Source organism: Aptenodytes patagonicus, chromosome 7, assembly GCF_965638725.1.
Source record: "Aptenodytes patagonicus chromosome 7, bAptPat1.pri.cur, whole genome shotgun sequence".
NCBI classification, from domain to species: domain Eukaryota; kingdom Metazoa; phylum Chordata; class Aves; order Sphenisciformes; family Spheniscidae; genus Aptenodytes; species Aptenodytes patagonicus.
This window is the reverse complement of record NC_134955.1, coordinates 14,468,218-14,495,779: the sequence shown is the minus strand read 5'-3', so window position 1 is coordinate 14,495,779 and position 27,562 is coordinate 14,468,218. Positions and strand designations below refer to the sequence as shown.

Below are 27,562 nucleotides of genomic sequence, written 5' to 3'. Positions count from 1 at the left end.
AATGAAAAGTGTTGTCAGAAAAGAGTACAGCCTCTTACCCTGAAAAATCAGACTGCTTTGAGTCCTTGATATGGGATGTACCTCGACTCTGTTTGCTTTGCTGCAAAGCTGTAGTCACAGCCAGAAAGGTGGAATTGGACAGGCAGAATAAGACCACCATATCGCCCACAGAAACATGCAGCAGTCCTTAACCAGACCTACCAGAAAGAGAACCAGAGGAGCGTATTCTGTGTGCTATCGTACAGTGGTAGTGGTCTCAGGCTAGAGTGGACTTCTCTGTTAGTGGACCACATCAATCTAACCTGAGTGCTCTCTACAACATGGGGAGCACAGCTGAAAATCCCCAACATTGGAGGAGAAAGGTCCACTCTCCAAAACAAGTGCACAATATGGAAAGAAGGCCCCAGCACCTGCGCTTACTTTTTCTTCTTCCTGGCTACTGTAAGAACAAGGGAACACTGGGGATATGACAAATCTCCAGAACTTTCCCCTATTAGATAAAGAAGCAGAGAATAAAGAAAACATGGGTAGCAAAGGACTAAGGAACTCCAGATCACTCTATGCTAGCAAAGTCACTGGTAATCACTATACAAATGGGAAAAGTTGCTCTAGAAACACAATTTAGACCATGCCAGAAATCAAAGTTATTATGAAAAGACTTTCAGTTACCAGCAATAACAAGGCCAGGAGACAAGGGACGTGGATACTCAAGTGCTTGCCCAGACAACTTTTACTTGCCTGAAGTGTGAAAACTAAAAATCATGACTGTTGATCACACCAGAAATCCACCTATCTGGCAAGCAGTCTACTGTCATACGCTAGGAAATCTGGGGACAGTCCTGTCATGATGGAAGTGAAAAGTCTTTCCATTGCAGAGCAGCCCCGAGATGTTTTTTGACTAAGATTTTCTTTTTCTTTTTCAGGAATTTAAAGAGACTGATCAGTGAATAGCACCAACTGGGCAGTTTACACTTTCCAAGTTGTTGACTACCAAGAAACTCAAAGTGAAGAGTTAGTATTAGATAACCAGTTATTGCTAGCCCAAGGTCTGAAGCCCAGTTTCTGTTTCTTTCTTTTCCTTGTTTTTTCTTTTTTTTTCCACCAAAGAGAACAGGCAGTTCCTCATCAGAAGTGAAAAAAAATTATAACTGAACGCACTTTGGAAGCCAGTCAGGGAAGAGAAATAAAGATGTACGTAATCCTCAAGCAAAGAAACAACTTGTTTGAAATACGGAGGAGACCTTTTATATTCCAAATCAGGGAAAGAGAGAATGGGAACCTTTCAATATAGTCTGAAAGGTCCCATTTTGAAGAAATACTTTCTTATGATTTTCTTTGGTGTGTCATAATCTGGAGTTTGCACTGACTTACCTGGTTTTTGAAAGAGAGAGAAATCTTTTTCTTTCTTACAGTAACATACATAGGGGCAGATCTTTCGGCTTACCCCTAAACATATACCAAAGTCAAACATTCATTGAATGATAGTGACAAGCACTATTTAATCCACCAGGTAAATTAATATACAGAAAAACCCCCAAACTTAAAGGAAGAGTTACTTTTAGGAAGGAGGAAAAGAGAATAGCTGTGAAAAAACATAATCTTTCAATCTCACTTTATAACCAATCTTCAGCAATGAGTATTTTTCATTTCAAACAATTTGACTAGCTATATAGAAATTTTAAAAAATTGTAAGCTACATTTTCACATTCACATACATTGTATTTTTCACATTGGTATACCAATCCTTAGTAGTTTTAAAAAAAATCCACAAAGAAAAACATACGGTGAATGATTATGATCCCTACCCAACTGATTTCTGCAGATAACCATGTGATACTCCAAGAAATTTCATACTGCAATGATCCTGCAGAATCTTCCACAGAGTAATCTGTGGACACTGAGCTTTTCCCCAAAAGCATTTGTCTTGACAATGGTTCCCAACAGATATTTCAGAGGCTGAATCTGGCTCAAGGCAGTTTATCTGGCTCCAAAACACTAAGCCAACAAGTTGATCAATTTGGGCCAAGCTGCCCACTGCTTGGAAATGGAAGCAGCTACAGGACAGGGACATCCCAAGACCAGCCTCCACAATAAACAGCCTCAAGCTGTCAATACCAGGTTACCCTAGAATTATTAGCTCTGGTGCACTGCAGCTGAGTTGCTATATTTGAATGTTTTTCTACCATGTTCCTTAACATGTCATACAGTAACTACATTCTTGCTTTCACTTATTTACCCTAGATAATGGAGAAGTGATAATAGATTTACACACTGGTCCCATAACTTGATGTGCTGCACAGAAAGAAGAGATATTTTTCCTTTTACATAGCCGATTTGCTTCTGTGGATGGCTAGTTTGATGTTCACAAAGAGTAAATTTCGTTGGAAGAAAAGGTCAATGAAAAAGCCACACTGACAGTAATTGTTAGATCAAGAATGTGGGCAAATCAAGAACAGCCTTGTTTGTGCCACATCATGAGAATATAACATCTTCATTTTATATTTGCTTTTAGTTTTTTTAATCCTGTGTTTATTTTGAGGAATCATGTGTTCAGACTGCAGACCACTGCTTTTACCTGTCTATCCATCAACCACTTGAATTTGCATTTTGGTACCTATCTACATTTCATTCAATGTGTTTTCACAGCTGCTCTCTTTCGACCTTAAATGTAGTTCACATGTACTCAGTAAAGAAGCTACTATCCGTACAGGAGCATTCTTTCCAGATGAATTTTCCATGATAATTTTTTTAAAAATTGCAACACGCATGAATGAAAATTCTAGTCATTTGACCTTGAGCAGCTTTCGATCTCCTTTTTCAGCAGGATCCTCTATTTCAGGACATGGGAAGAAACCAGGAAATGGTGTGAATGGACTAGTCTTTGGCCTGCATGTGCCTGAGAAAGCACCAATCAAACTATTAATGCTTCGAAGGGAAGGAATCACTTGTGGTGGAAGTGATGGGTCAGTCAGGAGGTCTGTTAGCATGCTCCGAGCCTCATTTAGTACTGGAAGATCAACTCCATTTCCACTGCCAGCATTCTAGAATAGATGGAAATGTTGCAAACTATTAACATGTCAAAACATTTCACAGTATTCTAAGTTTTAAATAAGCATCTTATCCATTGCAAATTTAAAAAATAAATTAAAAAAATCAATACAATGTTATTTTTCTTTTAAAGAAAATATATACGTATAGTCTTACTCAGACACCAATTTTTGCGGGTTTTTTCCCCACACAATAAAAAAATATTTCAGAATTCAACATTAGCTTTCAGTTTATTTTTCCTCTATTTAAAATAAGGAACTGGTGACAATTTTTTAATCTCAATTTTCCATTAACTTGTCTCAGAATTAAACTTAGTAATCTATCTCTTCCAATAATATCAACAGAAATTTTGGTGGCCAAACTGTTATAAGCCCCTTATAAAGGTGCAATTTCCACAGTCTCATTACTTTTATTAACCCCGATTCTACTGAAACAAATCCTAACAATTCTGTCAAAAAAGTGACTAGTTTTTATTTGGCATAATTCTCTGAACAGGAACAGCAATAGCTGATTAGATGCCACTGCTGATACGAGAGAGGGGGAGAAACAAGCAATCAAGAAAAAAGGTGAGAACCTGGTAGACCTGAGTTTGGTGACATTGCTGGGGAATCACTCCCTAACCTTATGCTAATGGACATTTCAAAAAAACCCACTCCCATCTTAGTTAGGTTTGAGACTGTTCTCATATACACCACAGAAAGTAGATCCCTCTCAACTTGGTCAGAACTGCTAAATATCAAGCCTCTGCTACATAGACCTAGAATGTACTAGGACAACTTAGCTAAATAAAACATCAACAGAAAAATTGAAATCTGACAGTTTACAGTGAACTCTGTACTCAATCACATTTCACAAAAGAACAATTAGATTTATAATACACTGACCTGGTAATAGGGTTTGTACCACTGCTTCAAATCCCAGTCCCAAAGTATCATCTGTAAAGAAAGAAAAAAAAAGAAAAAAGAAGAGTAACAGGTGATATGCTAATTCCGAAAAACAACAATGGAATAAATCTTGATTATGTGATATAATATAAAATGCTTCTCCCTTCATGTTTTCATATGTAACTTAGGCCATTTTCTCAGTTAATGCTACTCCAGTGAAAGTCCTAAAGAAGAGTTCGAAGAAATTGCATGCAACAGAGAGATCTTGATGACAGAATAATTATATGGCCTTATTTCAATATTTCTGGATTGTTTACAAATCATTTAACATGTACACCAAATTAGGTGGTGACAGTGCTTTCCTGCTTCTATTCACCTCAACTTATAAAAGCAAACCTATCCTAAAGCTTCCAATATATTTTTTAATTGTTTTTCTTTCCAGAACCAAACAGTAGCAATTTTGTAAATACAGTGCAGAAAGCACTACACTAACACTTACTTTTTAAAAAGGCAAAAAGCTCCCCAATATCTCAGGTTAAAAATCGGTAATTTTAAAAGCATTTTCTTGCAGGAGGTTTTGTTAGGTTTTACTTGAATATGGTTACAAATCTACATGTTTGAATAACTTCACCAAACCCACCAAACCCACAAAAGAACGTCAGCAACACCATCTGAAGATGCTATCAGCTTCAAGTACGTCAACAGCACTCACTTAATTTTTCTTCAATACTGACAGAAAATAAAAACAATATACAAGAAATGAAATTCAGATGTCTGTTTTGTTTCAAAAGTGTTCAGTCCTCATGACTTCTTGACAGGTTCTAATTATTCTCTGATAAATTAATTCATTTGCACAACATGCATTCACAAATTAAACAAATATAAAGACAACCCTTTATTTTCCTCTTTTCCGTAGCTACAGAGCACAAATGAAGTGCCAATAGCCCACTCGGTAGTTCATATTCTGCAGTCCTGTATGTTCTTCTGCTTATTTTTATAGGCGAGAACTATGTTTGGTTTTGTTCCTGTAAGACTAACAGGTCTTTCACGGAGAAAACACAATGTTCCAGGCTGGCACTTGTCCAGCAGAAGGTGCAGAAAGTGTCGATAAAGAAACACAGACTGACATGTCAGCAGTACCCAGGAAAGAACAGCACTTAAAGGCCCTTTTTCTCTTGTTATCTTCATTGAGATACCATTAAACCATGTTTAAAGCTAATAAATCATGACATCCACTTGCTATGAAAAGTGATCTATCATTAAGCATGTGCTTAAACTGGAAGTAAGTTACGCTATATTAGAAAGTCATACTGTGTAAAGCAAGCAGATCTAAATCAAGAATTAAGAATTCGAGTTTTTTGGGTTTTTGATTAATCTAGCTACCATCTCCTCATTTTTTTATTTTTTTTTTTAAACTAGTCATATGAGATGACTGTTAGCCTGCCAGTGACAAGCATTAAGATAATGACCAACGTTATCTGGCCATACCCATTTTGCGTGATGCATTTGGTTTTAGCATGATCATTGGAAAGATGAAGGGGTTTTTCTTCCATAACAAACTAGAATGAGTTGTCCGTCTGGGTAGGTTGGGTTTTTTTGGTTTTCTTCATTCTCATGTTTCTCTTTCCAGATTGACATTTATTTACTGTATCAAAAATAGGTAAATCTTTTGGTTTCATTCTATCCTCCTAAGCTCAGACACAGAGCCTGCATTAACCTGCTTCATTGACTTTTGACTCAACCAGCAACAAAGATCAGATGTCCACATGAGTTTTGTTAGTTGTATTAGCAACCTTTGATACTAATGGTCCACAAAGTTGCGTCAGCTTGCTTGCAATCTTGTAACCTCCATTAGGGGACACAAAAGAGGCTTCCCTTCCCCCAGCTCTTCTAATATTTTATTTTTCTTTTAAATATGTAGTATGTTAGCTAATTTTATTTATTTGTCATAAATGAGATCTTAATAAAATACCTATGCTCTTGCCAACTCCAGAACATTTCTGTACCAAACCTTTAACTGCAACTACTTTTACTGATGCAACCTCCTTTATTCATCCTTTAAGCCATTGGGAGCTTCTGTGTACGTGTATGTACACACATGCATGCTCACATAAGCTATACTGTTATAATTTTGGGGGTCAATCTGTACGACTAAAAAAGTTCAAAACCTTCCTTCTGGCTTTTGCCCTGCCATAGTAAAGAAATAGGCTCAAAGTTGCAGAGGCAGAAAATATTCAATGGAAACTGTTACTGCTATATCTTGTGTCCCATACTCACCCAGTATACACAGGTAAAATAATGTGCACAGCTCATGCAAAATCTACTTCCAATGCAAATAATGGTTTGATATTTTAAATGGCAGGGCACCATTTTATGTGCAATTTTATTTAAATGAAAAGTTTCACAGCTTGGACTGATGATTGAAAATTTTCTGTTGTCATTTCAACCAGAAGATTTAAGCTTCTCCACTGATAGCAATTTTACAGCAAAGAAACTACAACAGTTTTGAAATAAACAGAACTTAAGTTTACCTGTATGTTGCCAACAGATTATTTTTTTTTAATTCACTATACATCACCATCAATTAGAAGTTCTATCTCCTGAGAGAAAACAGATGTAGTATACTAAAACAGCTAGCAGACTACCACAGTCTATATTAGCTGTAAAATTTTCAATGTGTGGCACATGGAACAAGCCCTGAAGTAATTAAAATGAGCCGATGAAAATTTTAGGCACAAAGTAGCAATCTCTTCTACTAAGCACAATGGAAAAAATGCAGATCACTATACAATGAATATTTTTCCATGGTAAATACAACTTGGTACATCTCTATACTAATCAAATCCTTACAGGTTAATAATGAAAGGGGGGTTTATTACCTTTTCTTAGATGCTTACAAACACACCACAAGATGGCACTCAAATCCAGAAAGCCTCCCCCACAAACACAATTTCGGGAGAAAGGAACAGAAACCAGCAGCATATTCCTTTAACAGACCTTCTGCAGAATTGAAATGGTTTGAGGGACAAGGGGGGTGACAGTTTTAAAGGTTAACAGCTGATAAATTCTGCTTCTTTACAAAAACTTCTCTGTTTAAAGAAGAATTTACTCCTTGCCATTCTACTCAGAAACTAACTGTAAGGAAACCGTACTTTGTTTCTCACTACCTACCAGACTTGGTTTAATTAGCCTAACTCCATGCCTTGCAAGTTAATTCTGGAATACTAAAAAAGCAGCATTTTTGGCATTATTTTTGTTGAGAGTTTGGCAGTCAAAGCTTTAATTAATTACTGTGGATCATCAACATAAGTTACAAAGTATTCCCAGAGTTGCATTAATCTTACAACAGGCGTAAAAAGGATACAGTTTATTTTGACTTAATGTGAACAGACCAACAGACCTTAAAATAGGTCTTAGGCAGAGCCTCAGCAATTTTTGATTTTGCAACCGTAAGACTTGTTGCAGAAAGATCTGTACTCTGTAATACTAAGATTTTGTAATCCATTGCACATAACATTCTTCCTCACCTCCTCCAACAAGAAACACCTGACCTAGGAGGGACATGAGTCATAAAAGTTCCAAGCTACAACTCAAACCTCTGCTTAGCAACTCACACACTTTGGCTTTTGAGCATCCATTGTCAGTGCCAACATCACAGCAATCACACATCTGGGAGCTCCTCTGAAAATAAAACTGCAGTGGACTCTGATATTGCAGATGAACTTCTGAAAGGCGAGAAGTGTATAGCCCTCAGAGTCTCCCAGTCCATCCAAAGAGCAATGATCACACTTTCCTGGTTTTATATAATTGCCTGTCAAGCTGATCAGGGTTTTGAAGGACAGTTAATAAAAACCAAAACAAAAACCCATGCATAACACAGTACTATGCCTTGTTCTTCAACAGTCAGGAACTGTATTATGTTTAACTATAATAACTGAATCTATTTAGCCTATGAAATAAATTTCAACACAGTTAAAAAGAAGACAAGCCAACTTACAAAAACCCTTTAAGTACAGGTGACCTTTTCCAATTTTGGTCACCGTTTTAGCCAGTGATGGGCTTAGGTGAAACTAAAACATGTCACTCAAAACAGGCTAAGAGTATCAACAGAAGGAATTTACATCACTGGAAATACATTTTTTTTTTTAAAGTCTAAAAAAGCTGTTAAAGCTCAACAAATTCTCCACAGAGTTGCTGTTCTGAAGACTGAACACTATATTCAGTTCCATGGATGTTTAGTCAAATCTAAGGAGATTTTAAATACATACCACTTACTGGAAACATGCAGGAAAATTGACAGTAGGCATCAGATATTACCCTTTGTTTATATTTTCTCAAACAATGAAAACAGTATTTCCATATACTCAGAGGAACTGCCATGCAATTTGAACACAAGAATTTTAGAATCAACTTATCTGACACTATTTGTAATCCATCTATTCACTGGGCGGGGGGGGGCGGGGGGGAGGTCAGGGAAAGAGGCAAAGGCCCTGATTGTTGAACATCAACCCAAGAATTACCAAAACTTAAGGATGGCACTTTTGCAAAGCACACATTGTTAGCAACATCAGAAACATTTGTTAAAAAAGTGCACAAGGTAACAGTAATAAAGGCCTTCCCTAATACAGCTTATAGTTCAAACAGCAACAGGAATAAGCAATATTAATTTTTACAAAGAAAAAGGAAAAAGTGCTCCTCTGAGAAACTTATAATCTAAATAAACTAAAAACAGATGAGAAATGGGAGAAGATAGTCAATGAAAACTGGCAGAGCTTCAGGGTTTTTTGTTTTGTTTTTAATCATTTTTCTATATGAGAAGTTATCTTTCCTATCATGGCGCAGCCAGTGTTTCCAGGGCCTGTAACAGATGTGTCTTTCAGAAGCAAGTTGATGCCATGGAGGGTGGAGTTCTTTTGGATCTTCTTCGCATGAGTGCCACAGCTTCGTTTGGCTAAAGTTATGTTTGAGGAGTATTTTAAACTTCTAAAGGTTTAAGCACAATAAAAGCCTATGGGTTTTACTTTTCTCAAGTTATAAACCACTAAAATTACTATAAAAGTACACTAAGCATTTTTAAACAATTTTTTTTAAACTGTAATGTTCAACTCAAATTATATTTGGCTAGATAACTGTAATGATATTTTCAGAATAATCTAACTTATAAAATACAAAATCATATCATCTTAGCTACTTGAGAATTATTTGTGTTTGTGCAAAGTTATACTAAGGACAATATTCATACTTATGCAGAGATTTAAAATACACGGCTACAAAAAATGTTTCAGAGCTTAGAAATCTAAAAATCAATTTTAAAACTAGAATAAAACTAATACATATGCTCCATACCCTAAGCTGAAATGTGCACACCACTTAAGGCCATACACAATGTTAAGATTTGCAACATTGATGTTTGATTGCCTAAACTAGGTAAGCGGGAAGTTTTAGTTTCAATGACGATACTATTTGGGAGATTCAGCGTGTGCTTTAATGCTTGGTTAAGAAAAGAAAACTGTCCTATTTGACACCACCCATTCACATTCCATGCTCCAAAATTTTAATGGAGAAAAAATTAGTACAAAAATGAGTTTCTACTTCTGACTCTTTCATTGATCAAATATAAGAGATTCCTAGTTGCTAGTAGCATCTGTTTGACACCATTAGGCATTAGCTCCGTAAATAAGTATTTCCATAGCAACCAAGCATAGAATTAACTAAACAATGAAACCAACACCATAGCAACTTGATTCAGAAATCAACTCTGTAAAAAATCACCTCATTCAAAAGCAAAATTCTACAACCAGATGAGAAACTAATTTATTGTAAAATATGAAAAAGGTTACAGTACATATAATTTCTTTTCATGACTGCCTTTCAAACAAGACTGATGCTAGATTCATTGCTCTTATTTCTAAATTAGTCTTTTGTAACAGCTTACAATCAATTAGCTTTTTAAACCCATGTAATTTAATGACACAAAAACAAACACAGCAGTATACAACCTAGAAGCCTTGGTTTATTTATTTATTAGGATTTTTTCCCTCCCTGTGTAGAAAAGGTAGATTTTGAAAAACAGTATGTTATTAAGTAGTTAAGTTATATTCAGTATGAGACTAAAGGTGATGCAACCAAAGAATGACTCTGTCAAAGTAGAGGTAGCATTATTTAGATAACACAGACAACGTTGGGTTGTGAAATCTTGCAGGCCAAAACAATAGCCACTTGAGTAGATTATTGTAATCAAGACAAAATACAGCACTTGGAAAAGCATTCAATATGATACTTAAGGCATTTAGAGTCATGATGATATTTCTCCACCCACTAAGCCTTCCCATGAAAATAAAGGGGACAGGAAAAAACTAGGATATTTTTGGAATCCTAATACTTATCACTTCCTGACTCTATACAATTTATTTATCCAAGGCTGTAAAATGGCTAATAGGTTGTGAAGTCTGCAAATAGCCACAATCTTTGAAGAGAAACTGAGTGTGCTTTCATGGTTCTGAGGTTTGGATACATGTACTGAAAGAAACAGTCATATCCCCTATCCTAGACTCTGTCATTGACTCTACTGAACTTTCATAAAAGGCATTATCTTCACCTTTTTAAGAAGCGTAAAATCTTCCTTCAATGGAAAGAGACTTGCTTCTACTTAATTGCTTTAGTAAATACTATTCTATACCTTAAATAGCACCTGCAACATATTTGGCTGGACACGTAAGAACAACACTGGAACGTACAGGTGTCTGGCCACCATAATGTTTTCACCAGACTCCACAGTATTCTGATCTTTCCTGCAAATACAAATCTTCAACAAGAGCTGCACCTAAGGAAACTTTAACAAGTCACTTTAGAGTCTTCATGTGTTTAGTTACTGTTTTCAGTAACTTTGTCCTCAGCATAGATACAAAAACAGAGCAAAAATGCTCCACTGTTATGCTAAAGTTTCAAACAAGCCTTCAGCAGGCTTATTCTTAAAGTTCATATTACTCCCTGCAAGAGGAAAAATATTTTTTTGTTTGCTTTGGTTTTTGTTTCTTTTTTACGCATTTCATTTGTTTGTTTTTAAAAAGACATGCTACTTCTGCTTTTGTAACCAGGAATATCAGCAGGTCAGCTTCTACTTTGCCTGCTGTAAAAAGTTTTCAGTTTTCTTATTGCTTGTTATGTTTGCTCTGATCTTCCTTTTAATATTTTTTAAGATCTTCAAATGTTTCAAAAAGATTCTTAAAGGTGTTTTGCCTATCAAGGGAAAGGAGATCTTTTTTTTTTCTTCTTATGTAGGTAATGAAAAAAACCAGCTAAAACCACACTTAGGTCATTTCCTGTTCCTTCTAGGTTTTGTCAGACTTGCACGTCAGAGTAAAGGCCAACCAGTAATTTATGGCAACTGGGGGAGGGAGGGCAGAGGAAAAAACCCTGCTATGTGCAGATCCTTTAATTGCCCATTATAAGGATTTTCCTTTAGAGCATGTGGTTCTAATCACCATCAAAGAAAAGAAATAGTGCTAGGTGGATTACTGCTCTGATCCGGTACAGTTGTTCGGTGTTCTGGCATTCTGCACTTCTTTTACTGTCATCCAAAACCTAAAACCATTTTATAAAGTTGTGCTTATTTTACAAAAAGCAAATTGCTCAAAAAACATCCTTTTCACATTTACCTATTGGCACTATTTTACAATCATACATAGTAAAAGCCTTTACTGCTGTGTTGACACACTGTTAATGTATCGTGTTGGAACAGACGGAGAGAGCAACCTTAAATTTTATCTTTCTGCAATAAAAGGATGTGCACAAATCTTATGCTGAGGCATTTTACTGTATGCTGATATGTTCTCAATGCAGTAAATAAAAACACTTACTAGAGATGAACCGATTTCCCCCTCTATTGACTTAAATTTTTTAATCAAGTGGGTTTTTTCCACCTATTACACTAGAGATACAAGAATGAATCTCAGATCTTTTTCTTTTCAGCAAACAAAGAGAAACTATTTCATATGACCACAAGGTGGTTTTTTTTTCAGCACTGAGCTGAAGAAAAGGAGGTACTGAATTTTTCAAAGATTTTTATCACAACTTTCTCTTTAAAATCTCATCAAAATACTTACATTTCTCCTCTCTCCCCAAGTCCCCTCTAAAACAAGCAGCATAAAATTAAGCTGTACAACTCTCTCTAGCCAAAAATTAACATGAATGTGAGAACAGTTCACATCAAACGAATTAGACCAAATGATCATCTAGTCCAGTATCTTGCCACTGACAACAGCAGCCACCTCAAGATAAGAATATTCTTAAGTAGGGAGTGCTTATTCTCAGAATGTTTTCAGCCCCAGCAACACAGCTCAAGGAGCCATATGTTGTATGCCTCTGTATATTACAAAGGTCAATAGATTTTTCACCTTTGCATTTCTCTGATCATCTTTTCAGAATCCACGTAAACTTCTGACAGATCCAATATCATACACAAAGGCATTTCACAAGTTAAATACAGATTATGCAAAGTTCCCTTTCATTCTGATCTGTCAACGCCAAATTCGTACAGTGAGGAAGCAAACAATCAGCAATGCTTTCATGCAGTCTACCCACTGAACGATTTGTTTTTGCAAAAGCTTATAGTTGCTCTCCAGCTAACTTCAGGCACAAGACAATTTTTTTCAGACTGAGGCTGTATTTTCAAATCCCCCAGGCTAGTTCATTCAGAGGCACAGCACCTTCTGAGTAACAAAACCTCTGATTCTCTAAACACTGCCACTTTTTTATTTGATTGCATTAATTGTTGTCTTAAGGATTTTTATTTACAAAATTGCCACAAGGTACAACCTTTACACAAATCAGCGTTCAATAACTTGATGATGACCCAAAAAGAAACATTACAGGGACTGAAGTTAGGGAAGTAAGCTGAAAGAAATGGTCAAGAAGCCAAAGAAGATATTATGTCATAAAGGAAAGCAAATATTGCTGCAGTGCTGTGGTTGGAAGTCATACATGGGGATTGAACTAACTAAATTCTCAGTTGTTCAAGCTAAAGAATTAAAAACAATAATTTAAAAACAGATGATAGTATAATTATGAGTCTGATTATAAGAGCAATTGTGTTAGCAAAAGTTAAATCAGTATTAAAAAAAATCTTAATGTACAAGTTTCTGGTTGAAGTGCCAGGAAATAAAAGACGAGATCTCTTGGGGGGAAAAAAAATATCGAAACATAGAAGAATGTAATACAGATTGCTGTCAGAAACAGAGAAGAACAAGGGAATGCAAACTGCTGCATTCTACAGAAAGTGCCAATTTACTTTTCTCTAATGTATCCATGTTAAGTAGTACTTTAGTTGGCAGCTTCATAAGCAGCTGAGAAAAAACTCAAACGGCAGCAGATGTGAAAGAATGTAGAAATTTTTTTTCCATGTAGTAACGCTGTGATGGTGTTCTAAATGAAAAAGAAAGAACAACGATGCTTTCCTACTTGTAACATTCGATGATGACTAGATTAAATAAAACTACTTGGAGAGATCCACTTTGTCCCCCAAACGGCGAGTCTTGCATAGATAGCTGTTTTATGTTATGCTTATCTTGCATGTGCGAAGTGAACAAAGGAATCGCCACTAGCAGTATGGGGAGGGTCACATACACCGTTCCACCTTGCCTCGTGATAAACTCATCTGTCTAGGAAGAGAGTACGCAACAACTACCTCTGGTAGTTGTTACCAGTTACTAACCTTGTTGTGAAAAAGTTCTCTATGAACGATCGAGGGATGAACAAGCTCAGATTTCAGTTGAAAGAAGAAAAAAGAATCCGCAACACCCTAAAACTCCAGAAGTCATTGTGAAATGCTATGTGTTTTTTATAACCTTTAATAGCACATCCTCCTGAAATTGATTCACTTTATGTAGACATAAGCTGAATTTCACACTCTACTAATATGGTAACTAAAGGTACACTTCCAGGAAAGAAAAAAATCATCTTTGTCCCACAGTCAGCATCTCCAAAACTACAGGTTCTTTTCTTCATTGGCCTTTTCATAAATTATGTTCCATTCTGCTGTTCAAACTATCACAGGACTCTCCCACACTTGAAGATATAACTGTATAACCTACTGTACACAAAGGTAATGGAAAATTATATCCAAAAGCCTGTTTTCACTCCAGTGTTTTGACTTACTTTCTAAGCCACTTTGCTACCCTGTTCATAAAGCACAAGTTACAGTTATGTACAACATTCTTATTGCAAAGGTTTCTGAATACAGGCGTATGAAATTCTAGCACAAAAAAGAATTGTGAAAAATAGTAAAGTTGACTTGTTCCTTATTCTAAGTAACCTACTGACTTTTGTTTCTGTAATAGGCTTTCCTACGATTTTGATGAGTGAAATTGATACCCTCCCCCCTAAAAAAAAAAAAAAAAATCAAACCTTGGGATATATCTGGTTGAGTTGATCTTAAAAATAACCAGACTTAACACAATTATTTTTTTTCCTTTCATTTTGGTAGCATGACTCAGATGGAGAAACTAATATGAAAGAAGGAGGTCAAGACGGGTCAAGTGTCTTCCAGTGATTGTAAGAAAATAAGAATAGCTCACCAGTCTTTTCTATACAAGCAGAAAAGTATTGGGATGTTCTTTTAAACTGCAAGACATTTTTTGCAAAATCGTCACAATAGTAAAAATTACATAAATGCCTACAGAGAACAATACTGGCAGTGAGAATATAATTTGCCATTTGGGACAAGTATTATTTACAATAAAGTTGCAGTGTAGCATGCCCAATAAATCCATCAAATATTATAAATGCATGCAAAGTAACTTTTCCTTGGGGAACACCACTAATTTTTTCATTTCTCAGCCTTTTTCTAATAGCCTTCAATGTGTTTGCTATGAAGTCTCTTTCAGACTATGTTTTCAAAATAGCTATTAATGAGATGACCCTAACAAAAACAAGTCAACGCTCATCTGTGGCTAATTCTATGTTCTTATCAACAAATTCAACTCTCGACTAGCATCTCCTAGAACCTGCATATGTTTTGATTATTTTTTTTAAAGCAGAAAAAGGGGAAAATACTGAGAACTGAAAACTAACACTAGCCATAGAAAAACTACGGGATGCCAAGATTCCCAGCAATATTTGACTAGAAAAATACTGTCCCAATGAGGCAAGCAGAAAAGCTTTTACAACACCTATCAGACCATTGTAATTGGCTATTCCATTTAAAAAAACCCTCATAATCTTTATGAAAAAGGCAAATAGTTGTATAGTTTGTTTTTGGGTTTTTTTTTTTAAACTGAAAGCTAGACACTTTATGCTTTAAAAACAAAGGGTGTTTTCATTACAGGAATTATAGATTTCATTCTAAAATTAATACATATAGCAAATATCTTCAACAGCATTTAATTGCTACATTTCAGTGTAAACATTGTAATTAGAATTTTTTCTCTATTTCAGTATTTTTAATGTATCAGCTAACTTATGACATTCAAAACGTATATATTAATCAAATACCCTTGTAAAGCACATACAAACTAAACTAGGAGATAGACTGATAGACTGGCCAAAATAAATAATCACATATTTAATCATGCCTGATCCAACATGATAGATAAGATTGTATTATAGTAACCTTCAAAGGAGTAAAATCTGTACAATGTGATATAACCAATCACAAGTTGCGTCTTGTACCACAGGACTAGAAACTAGCAGCTATAACATCAGCTTTTAAAGGGATCCAGAAGAATGTGGGGAAACTGTCAGAGGAAATGGCCAAAAACTGGGGGGGGGGGGGAGAAACCCCACAAAATGAATTTATAGATGCACCATTTAAATGAACCATTGACAAAAATCAGTAGGATTTTCATACATGGACATCATGCCCAGCAAATCTGCTGGACTCTTTGGAACAGACTGCACACACCAATAAAAGTGAACCAGCCAGCCAGTGTACTTTGATTAAAAAATAAACACAACAACAAAAAACAACAAAAACCTTTGACACAGTCTCCCCTTAATGCTCCTGAAGAAATCAAGTTTACATGAGAAGAAAGGGATGGCTCTCCTCTGGATTAGCAATTTGTTAAAACATAGAAAGTAAAGAATAAGAGTAGAAAGTTCACAAAAAGAAAAAAATTGCCAATAGAAACTTCTTCAAAGATTCAAGCTGGGATCTATCTTAATCAACCCACTCAAAATGAATTGAAAAGGCAATAGAAGCCTGAAGTGTCAACATGCACTGATGACAAAATTCCTGAGGATAGTCAGAAATAGAGTTGATTGTGAAAAAGTACCAAAAGATCTTAATATAGCGAGTAAATAGGCAATAAGACATTGCTGAAATTCAGTACTAACTAATGAGTAAATGCTGAGAACAAAAATAAATTTTAAACTATTTATATATTAAGCTGGGCTCATATTACACCAATAGCAACCAGGAAAGAGATGTTGAAGTCATTTGCATCAGCCCAGTTCTCAAAGATGTGAAAAGGAACATCAAACAATACAGAAAAAACAGTGTCACTGCATAAATCCATGCTACACCCACAGTCTGAGTGCTGCACATAGATATAGAAGTATAGAAGAAATAAAAAAGGACAGACTAATAAAAGAAATCAAAGATATGGAGCAGATTCTACTGTGAGGAGCTACATAGACTGGGATCCCTCAAGTGTGAGGAAAACAGAGGGTTATAACAATACTCTACACTTACCAACATTATGGAGAAGGTAAATACAGAATGGTTAGTCAGTACTGTTCACAAGCACATGAATGAGGGCCATGTAATTAGATCATCTGGCAGCAAGCTTAAAACAAGCCAAAGGAGGTATTTCTCACACACTACGTAATTAAATTATTGCAGTCATTGCTGCAGGTTTTTACAGAAACTAAATGTAACCAAAGATGTTAAAAAAAGTTCACACAGACTGATCAATCCATGGCTACTCACCACAGCCCAGACATACCCTCTAGCTAAGGATGCCCCAAACTGTAATTTGACAAAACATGGCAGAGAACCCCAGCGGGGAAAAACCCCACTTCTGAAACAAATGCTACTACTGGCTATAATTAAAGATAAAAAGCCTGGGCTGGGTGGACCAGTTTGATATCATCTCCAATTAATGTAAAGTGAGTAGTTATAAAAATGGACCCATCTTAACAATTTTCCTAGTTGCAGCAAACTGTACTATCCTTTTGTATCCTTGGGAAGTTTCCTTCTGAGGCCTGATTATGGAGTTGCTCCTCTCATCCATCTCTGTCTTTGAACTACAGGTCTCCATTTCCTTTCTGTAAATCTTATTTATCCTCCTCTCTTGCAGTCTGGAAGCTTCTCCTCTTCCCCCCCCCAATATGCTCCCAAGGGCAGCAGCCTCCTACTCCCTCCAGAGAGTTCCACATGACCCAGTCATTCCCTTTAAAAAGAAATACCATATTTTTTATATTATGGCTCAAATATGACTTAATCCATTTGTTCCTTTTGTAGAATAATTGGCACTAATGATCTAGCCCTCCTGCACCAATAACTAAGGATGTACCTTCTTCAAAATTTAAATACAAGACAGATCAAAGACCTTGGAAAACCTCTATTACATTTCCTTTTCAGACTTTTTATATACATATATATGTACAGACATGTTTATACATTTATATGTATATACACACAAACTCTACAGAAATGGGTATATAAAGTATCTAATCACATTATGAACGTTTCTTAAAACATGTAATTGCACTAACAGTATTATCACCTCTGTCATACTACAGCATCAGCAAACTAAGTAACAACAAAATAGATGAAGAAACACACTAGAACATCATCTTGCATAATGCTCAGAAAATCCATTGAAAAAGTAAGCTACAGAACTTTTGCTTTTTCATTTAATGCATCTCAACTTCATTTCTCTTTACACTTTCAAAATGTGAATATCAGGCTAGTAACTAAAAATAATCGGGAAGGTTCAATAGTGACAAATAAGAAAAGCAGCACAGATCTCCAAGTAATAGAATGCAACATCAAATATTAAAATAAACACAAAACTAAACCAAGCTGCAGAGAGCAAGCCAATAAAGGTGAGAACTTGCTTACAATTATACTTCACTAAACAAACACATTGATGAATCTACTATCAGCACATCCAATTAGAACCTACTTTTTGAAGATCAGAGTGAATTGCAAGTCTAATCTGAAGATGACAGGCACTGTCACAACCATAACTATACCTGCTTTAAAAGGCAAAAGGTATATGCCTCTAAACTGAACATCATATCACCGAATAGCTTAAAAGAACCTAAATTCAGAAAAGTTGTGTAAGAATTCTTGAGATTAGCGCTTTCCTTAAAACTAGCCAGCGACCTTCAGAAGCTGTATTTGAAATTTTAAATTAAAAGGTGTTTATTACTAATTACAGTCCTAAATGAAAACAAGTTCAGTTCTTTCCCCATTCTTTACCCTGCAACAGTTTTACTATTACTGCCTGGAGAGAAACTAGATGAACAGCAGCTTGAGGGAGGGAAGAGACAAATAAAGAAGGACTAATACTGTGGTGAGATTCTGGATTACCATTCCTTAACCTGCTGTTTTCTTTCAAAAGGATTAATTAATATTTTAAATGCATATTCCAGACTGCTCAGATTGTCACACAAAGGTCCATGATCTGCTCTATCTACATAATTGCTTATTTTTTAATTTGATGGTGATGGCTGGTGATCGTATGAGCGCATTCCACTGTACTGGATCAAATAACCTGAATATGTTTTTAAACATAAGTTTACACGTCCTCTTAAATAAAGACAGTCATATGATAGGGAAAGTGGAGAACAGCAAATCTTCAAGTGAAGGGTATTTGTTCTTTTGAACCATGATAGATTTCTTCATGTCTATCACTATAGCATTTTTTTTGCCCAACTGCAAATAGCATAACATAAACTACTTTAATTCTCATATTCAACCAGGAATGTTATGAAGTAAGGATAACCAATATCCTATTCCCCTGAAAAGTAGTGGTAAGTAGATACAGAATATTTGCCTCTTCACTCCAACTGTATTATAGCAAATAATCTGTAATTAAGGCAGAAATAAACAAATTTTATATAGAAAAAGTTCTATTTATGCTAGTGGAATTGGAAAGAGAATCACTGACATGTAAGTTTATATGTCATGGATGCCATTGAAAATAAAGATACTTTACAGATCAAATGTTTCAAACAAAAGATTAAAGTCAGGCAGCCATAAACTCAGAAATGCAAAAATAGATTGACAGAACCTTGTCTGAAATATACGGAAAGAAGGAATGATTTCTTTTATGTTACCTTTTTTGCCTTTCCTTTTTTTTTTTTCTTTTAATCCTTTTCAATCTGCCTGCTCATACTAACTCTTTTGTATTTGTTTCTGCCAAGGACAGTCAGCAGGCCTGTAAGGGCAATTAGATCAGCAAAACATAGGCTAATTGCCATACATATTACCAGGGATTCTGACCCAGAGATCAGTCAGTAGGAAGTAGATGGCAGGAAAAACAAACAAACAAACCAAAAACCTCTCTCAAATTTTGAGGAAGACACTTAAAAAACCCCAAAACAATAAACAAACCCAACACACCTGAAAATTACCAACAGCCTTTGCTGTTTCTTTTTTTCCTGCTTTCACATTTTTACAAGGAAAAAACCCACACACAACAGTTTGCCTTTAGTTCAACCCCCTCTCTCCTTCAGAGCATTATGAGTTGAATCTTTCCAGGTCTACCTACGCAGTGGTGCTTTCTTGGTCAGTGAAGACAGTTATGCAGGTTATCAGTCAGAAATGGTAACTCTCATTAAAGACCTATTACTAACTCCAGGTTAATACAAACAGGGAGGATACTCTTCTCACTTTGGAGCTCTGTGATGGCAGTTGCCTGTTTCCTGTGCTTCAATTATGCCACTGATTGCTGAAAGTATCTTTTAACACTGAATAAGTAAGAGCAGCCAAGTTAAGCTTTAACAGCAGAAGATAAAACAGGATACACACAAAGTTATGAAATATTAGGCCCAAAGGGACTATTTTCATTCTTTACTTACATAGTACAGAACAGATTGTAGTAATTTCTGCACCCATCCCATAACTACCAACTGGTTTACTGTAGAGCCTATTTTTTATGAGAATGTCTGGGTCTTTTCATAGAAGCTAATTTTAGTTGAAAGAGAGTATGTGTGAATGAATGTTTTAAATATTTGCTCTAGATTATGTCATATGCAGTCTAACTAGGAATGCTCTAAATCACCTCATCTCTATGGACTATGTGGGAGCACAGAAAACCCATCCTCCCAAAATTAATGTTATTTTAAAAAATAATTCTGATTTGAACACTTACAGCAAGAGATAGTTCATGTCTATCTTCAGATTCCAAAGTTCCTCAGATTCCAACTTCCTTCTCTCCTTGGAAAGAATATGCACATACCTACAGTATCTTTCACACATACAAAGAGGAATTATATACAAGTTTAACAGAGCAGGAAGACCACTGTTATGTTTCAGCATTTCCTCTCAGTAGTAAAATGAACAAATCTGGCATTTCAAGAAAATTAAAAATGTTGGGGTCGGGGGGAATCAACAGATACCTGTCATAACCACAAAAAGCTAAACTATTTAAATGTTTTCACAACTAAAAAGCAATCTATAACTAACAGCGTGATAAAGACAGACTTTGGTTCTGTGGCCACTTTGTAAGCAGAGCTGCTCCCAAGTACTTCTTCACAGTAAGGCAAGAAGGCAATGAAACACAGAGATTTAACAGTAGTCCATGTACGAAGGCAGCTTGGACCGATATTGTAGATCAAAAGCTCTGACACAGCTCAACTGAAGAGGACTGTTTCCCCAGGGAAGAGGGAAAAACAATTTTCTCTGAGCTAAATTTGGTTAGATACCAATTCTTTTTCAGAGCTTATTTTTCCCTCCTTTATAGCATGTCCTAACTGGGCCTGAGTTAGATTTAGAAACCTTCCCAACTTGCCACCAGAGCATGGAAGCTTAGGACTTCACTGGAGGAAATTATTGATGTTTCCTCTAATAAGCCTTTATTTCCTGGAGTATGAGTCCAAATCAAATATCACATTTCTCAAATGCATGCCTTGTTGCAAAGATGTACACAGAGACCTGAATTTCAGAAGCAGTCTCTATAGTGAAGGTGGTTCTTAAAACCCACTGGAGGATCGCAGGCATGGTCAACAGTAAAGAAGAATCTTTGAGGCACAAACTAGAAAAGACCAAAAGTAATTTACTTTAACAAAATACAGCAGTACAGGAACAAAAGAATAAGCAGACAGCAAAAGTAGTAAACTACTGTGGCTTAAAATTGCTATGTAGTTTTAAGAAATGACGATTCTAGGATGAGATTTTTGGTTTATGCTGGTGTGGAGACACATAGAAAAAGACAAGGTTTTTGTGTGTGTGACCACGGATCCTACTCACGGAAGAAATTTTCCAGTCTGCAAAGCAGTAGTATGTGTACACACAGAACGAACATATGGATGGAGAAGCACGATAATAGAATTCTTAACTACAAGGAAATTGCACAAGTCTCACACTACTCCTTAGAAGTAGTTTTCTAGAAGTCTAGCTATTAAACTTCTACATGGGAACTGCGAGCACGAAGCCCAGAAGAAAAATGTTACACACAAATATATCTAAACACTTGAGTAGACCATTGAAGTTTTCCTATCGTACACTATTCCGTTTCTTCTCTAGCTATTGCCCTTAAAAATGCTCTTACTCTTATTATATAAAGGGTATTAAGGCTCTTTCCTCTTTCTGATATGATTTTTTTTTTCAGAACCTTCTTTCATATAGAAAACATCACCAATGGTTCTTAATATAATTTAACATTTTCATGCTGACTACATTGTAGTGTCTGCACTGCCCTAAAATTCTTTTAAAAAACAGAAATGACTGTAAAATGTGCCATTTAGACACTTACAAAGAAGTTTAGCAGGGTATACGAAAAGCACTTTGAAACGTCATCTCATCAGGTTCTCTCTCACAGAACAGTTTGAAAAAAGTAGCAATGCCTTAATTTATGGGTGCTTCTCTTACAAGCCATCTGCCTCAAGCAAAACAGCTGCCAGTGATGCAAGCTGGGAAAGTAGCCAATCTGGCTCACATGCAACTATATACCCAAGAGAGCAATTAATAAGTCACAAAACAGTACCCAATTATGCAAGCATTTTTGAATCTTGGGGCTCAGAACAGGGCTGAGAGAGTACGAGACAGCCTGAAGGAACTCTCAGCATTCAGCTACAGTGCATGGATGCTGCAGCACCACCTGATCTTTCCCTCTTACCAGCTTTTACACAAGGTAAAGTGGAAAATTAAATTTCACCTAAAAGCTAGCAAGCTTTTTTCAAAGCATGAAACCAAATGACAATATTTAAATTGCAGGAAGATATCTTAAATAATTGCTTAAGTCCCAAGACTTATGCAGTGCCACCTTTCATTCAAAAACCACAGGGTACTTATTCAAGAGAGTCAGTAATTATTTACACAAGTGACATTATTTTGCCCTACTTACGTAAGGGGATTAAAACAAACATTATTTCTATTGTCTTCTTTCAAATATTACCATCTGAATTTCATATATTTTGTTTTTTTAAAAATTATTATTATTAATAACAACAACAACGATAATTTAAGAATGTAATAAAGAAATCCTCTCCAGCCATGTACTGAAAAGCAGCCAGGGTTATTTTTTTGGCAGGTAGCAAGCAAGATTCAAGCTGAGCACATCTGAGTAAGTTTTGACAGTTGTATCATATCAAATTAATTTTTTCAATGCTCTTTTGTTCACAGCAAGTTTTCACTAATTGTCCAAGTATATGAAAATTAAGGTCTGCACATGTTTCAATCTCTGGGGGGGTCTTCTCTTCACCAGGAAAAAGTCAGACTATGTTAGAGCTGAAAACATTAGTCCATACTTTGTATTTTGACAGATTAACTGGAAGAACTGTGTATTAGGAGACTATCTCCAGGTTTATAAAAAGAATACACACTAACCCACATGCATAATAGAAAAATCAAAACAGAAGCATTATTAAACATTTAAATATGCCTTATTTGGTGGTGGTTTTCTGTTTTGTTTCCTAACATAGCAGGAATAGTTGTTGGCCAAAATATTATTACAGTATCACTGCTTGGCAACCATCACTACAGTAGAAGATATTCTAAAATGAAAAATACAACTATACCTCTGTTACAAGCCTTATCCCAACATTACTTCCCCAAATAAGTGTACAAAAAGTCACGTTTTGGTTTCAAAACTAGAAAAACTGAGATGCCTAAATAAGTCATCTCTACCTTCTTACTTTCTCCACCCCCCAAAATAGATAAAATTATTCATAAAGCCTAGTAATTTGTTCACATTTGTACCAAAAATAATAAAAAAGATTAATTATAACTACATTCAATAAAGTAGTATATTAGAAACCATAAGATCAAAATTATTTTGGTAAATTTTAATTCCAACAATGTAAACAACTTCAAAGAGGTGCATAACAGTCATACGCCTACTTGGTTCAACAAGACACTTTAGAATAGACAAGAAGCGGCTGGAGTAAGACAGAACCATAAAGAACTCCACATCTTTAGAAACCTCAGGATAACAAGGCAGAAGGCAAACTCCTGCTTGATTACCTGGTACCTGCAATGTAGTTAAAGATTTACAGAAAGGAACTCTGCTCCTCATAATTTTAGCAAATCTTTCGGAAAGGGCTCACTATTAAAGTGAGAAAGTTAAAAAAAAAAAAATTCAATATGAATGCCCCAAAATTCTTTTAATGAAATATTGTATGGTAAAAAAGCAAAAGGGAACAGTCAAAAAAACACACCAAAAATTTAAATTGAAACTGAAATTGCCATGCACTTAAAATGCTTGTGAGGTCTTTCTCCCACAGGTAACCTCTATCAAGTAGTAGAGCTCACACAGAAGCCTACAATAAAAACAGTAATACCTACAATCCCAAAACTTATAGGAACTAGATCATCAGTAAAATAAGTACTCCTCTATCAATTTTTTTTAAATGATGCAACAGGTTCAAAAGCTAGCAGGCAAGAGGGGACAAATGTACAGGCAAATACAGATAGCACAAACACTCTCCTGCACCTTTCTGCCTGCAAGGCAGAATCATATAAGCTTCACTTCCTTTGGAAACTGAGCTAAAATACATATTATACCTCCAATACTATTTACTGAATAAACATACTTCTTCCTCTACAGGAGTTGTTCTTTCTGCTCTACTAATTTCTAAAAAATGAAATATAACAATTTAGATCTATTGCATGAACCTAGAATGTAAAAATTGTGAATGACGTGATAAAGCATCAGGCAACCTCCCCAGGAGCATTTAAAGGATGTAAAGGAGCTGCAGTCTCTCTCTCCTGCCACTGCATCTTTCTATGCCCATATCACACAGAAATGCTGAGGCCATGCAGTTACCCCTCAGATTCAGACAAGGACAATAGCTATTTCTGACCTCAGCCAAGTAACAGTTTTGTTACTTGTACCATCCTAAATTTAGCTTTGTAAGCCTTAATACGTTTTGATACAAGGTGCACTGTCAATACTTACAAATCCATTTGTCATCTTTAAGTAATGAAACAAAACCAATCAAAACCTTTAAAAAAATATTTAGACAGATAATAACTCTACAAACTTTTATGACACAAGATTTACCCAACTAATAACTGACTTTAGAAAAGCCTCCTATAGGCATGCTATTACTTCATTATTTATACAGATAGTATAAACACTTGCCAGGAATGGCAAGTGAACCTGACAGGACAGAAATGCATATATTGAGGCCTGCAATTTACTTAACAAAGTAATGGCAGTAATAGAATAATGAATTATAAGCTGAGGGGTGACCATTTTAGACCATCTAACAAACAAGAAGCCATTTGTCAGACACTAACATACTACAAGTGCTTGAAGGGCCATATGAACATTTTCAGTCAGCCATACCAGGGCACAGCTATGAAATTTTCCATTCCACTTCACAGTACTTCTGATTTTATGGGCAGTTTAAATCCATAAATAATCATTTTGTATAATAACTAAAGAAAAGAAAATGCAATTTTATGCAATATAAACGTGGTTTGTATAATCTGTAAAAAGAGTAAGATTTCAGGTTTTATAATGAAGTCTATTTGAGCAAGGATCAAGTTTAACTTGAAAAGTGAAAAGAAAGTTACATGATTAACATGTAACAATACAACTTAAGTGTATAAAATGAGTAAAGAGTTTTTTCCAATATTTTTTATCGATAATAATGCCGAGCTCCTTTTTTTTATTTTTATTTTTAACACCACCCACCACCCCCCATCAATGAGTATTTTTGTGTTTAAAGAAGTTAAAACAATGACAAAGACATTTGCAGGAAAATCAAAGTGCTACAAACTGAGGAAGGTCAAAAGTATCACGCCAGAAATGAACTTTATTCTACAATGACACGTTTTAAGCCTCACTATCACATTTCAATAGAAACCAGTTGAATAAATATTATCAGTTAGTTTTTCAATGTAATAGACAACGTATTTTTAAAAACTACAAGCTTAGCTATATCTTTTATGTTTTGAGTTGCACAATCTTCCTAAAATAGAGCAACAACAAAAAAATATTAATTCTTAAAATAAAGACTGAAAATATTTAGTAATTCTGCTAGTTTTTCTAGCTATCTTATGTTTGATATTCATAAGAAATAATGAACAGAATAAAATCTTTAGTCTATTATAGAAAAATCCACAAGAATAGCTTTCCTATTACTATTTTTCCCAGACAAAAAGCTACGTTCAACTCAGGCCGTCATTCGCTATCTGGACATGGTCCTGGGCAACTGGCCCTAGGTGGCCCTGCTTGAGCAGGGGAGTTGGAGCAGATGACCTCCAGAGGTCCCGTCCAACCTCAACCATTGTGTGATTCTATGAACTGCACAATTAAGGCTGGTGCACAAGAAGTCTGTAGTCCCAGATGAGATCAAACAGATTTTTAAAATTTTGAGCAAGTTCCAGTATTTTTTCCCTTCATCATATCATTTTGTGGAAGCCATAATAATTTGCTTGTATGTCCACACCTGAACACATTGAATAACTTTAGAATTAGGACAGAAATTGATTTCTTAGTTGATTTCTTCTGCGGGGATAGTGACACACCACTTAAGAGGTCACACCATTGATACACACACACACACACACTGCTCGAATAGGAGCTTTTTGCCTTGTTTGCTTTTCTATACCAGGCATTACATCTTGAAATAAAAAAGGGAGTATATAAATATTCACTATTAAAACACAAAACAAATGCAACCAATAGATATTTCCAGTGGTATGAAAATATACAGAAAAAGCCTACAGGCCAATTTATACATCATCAATTTCTTAATTTTAATAAAAAATTCCAATACCTCCTTCCACCATTCCTCTTCCACTATTTGTTACATTGATCCAAAATACTTTTTAAAAAAAAAGTACTTGATGCCTTATAGTTAGATCCATGTGGTTCGCACTATGGCTTTCTCATCACTGAATAAACCTTTTTGGAAGCAGGCTAATAATGCCCTTCCCAAAGAAGTTCCTGAAAAACCTTCCTACTTCAAACTTCTGGTTTAGAAGGTTAGAACTTCTGATATTACTGAGGCTAGCACCATGCTGCAATAGCCGTGCTGGTCATAACCTTATACGCAACTACTGAACACTAAATTCAAACAGCGTTATAATTTGAAACTTCTCAAGGTCTAAGGATGTATCCTGTTTTCAAGCTACCATTCTGACAAACCATCTGAGATACCAGAAATCAAATAACTCAAGAAGTAGCTTAATGCTCTCTCTGGACTCATCAGTAATGTGCTAAGGCTACTGCACTGGGCAGATGATGCCCACAGGAAGCTAATGCTGCTCCTGCCTTCACTCCAGCTCAGATAACAGCAGATTATGAACCATTCCTCATCTGCTGCAGCAGAAAAAACTAAAGACATTTAAAACCTTTTACCACAAGTCTGTCATTTCAGACATATATCACCATGGCCGTTAGGTAATTTAAAAGTACTTCAAGTTTCCCAAATCTATATGGCACCACAGTTTTATGCTGAACTGTAACATAACTGGCGGCTCACGGCTTAGACAGGTGTACTCTGCGCTGGGTAAAAAACTGGCTGGACGGCCGGGCCCAGAGAGTTGTGGTGAATGGAGTCAAATCCAGTTGGCGGCCGGTCACGAGCGGTGTTCCCCAGGGCTCAGTTTTGGGGCCAGTCTTGTTCAATATCTTTATCAATGATCTGGATGAAGGGATTGAGTGCACCCTCAGTAAGTTTGCAGACGACACCAAGTTGGGCGGGAGTGTTGATCTGCTCGAGGGTAGGAAGGCTCTGCAGAGGGACCTGGACAGGCTGGATCGATGGGCCCAGGCCAACTGTATGAGGTTCAACAAGGCCAAGTGCCGGGTCCTGCACTTCGGCCACAACAATCCCATGCAGTGCTACAGGCTTGGGGAAGAAGGGCTGGAAAGCTGCCTAGCAGAAAAGGACGTGGGGGTGTTGGTTGACAGCCAGCTGAACATGAGCCGGCAGTGTGCCCAGGCAGCCAAGAAGGCCAATGGCATCCTGGCCTGTATCAGAAATAGTGTGGCCAGCAGGAGTAG

The 27,562-nt window shown here is 36.0% G+C and overlaps 1 protein-coding gene across 1 annotated transcript in view; it reads right to left on the bottom strand.

Annotated features, from left to right (window-relative positions):
• Positions 1–27,562, bottom strand: part of PDE3B (phosphodiesterase 3B) — a 96,167-nt gene that overhangs the window by 21,153 nt on the left and 47,452 nt on the right. Inside the window, exons 2-3 of the mRNA XM_076344062.1 lie at positions 3,933–3,983; positions 2,793–3,041 (exon numbers count right to left, since the gene is read on the bottom strand). Coding sequence (XP_076200177.1) covers positions 2,793–3,041; positions 3,933–3,983 — 300 coding nt within the window. The remainder of the gene's footprint in view (positions 1–2,792; positions 3,042–3,932; positions 3,984–27,562) is intronic.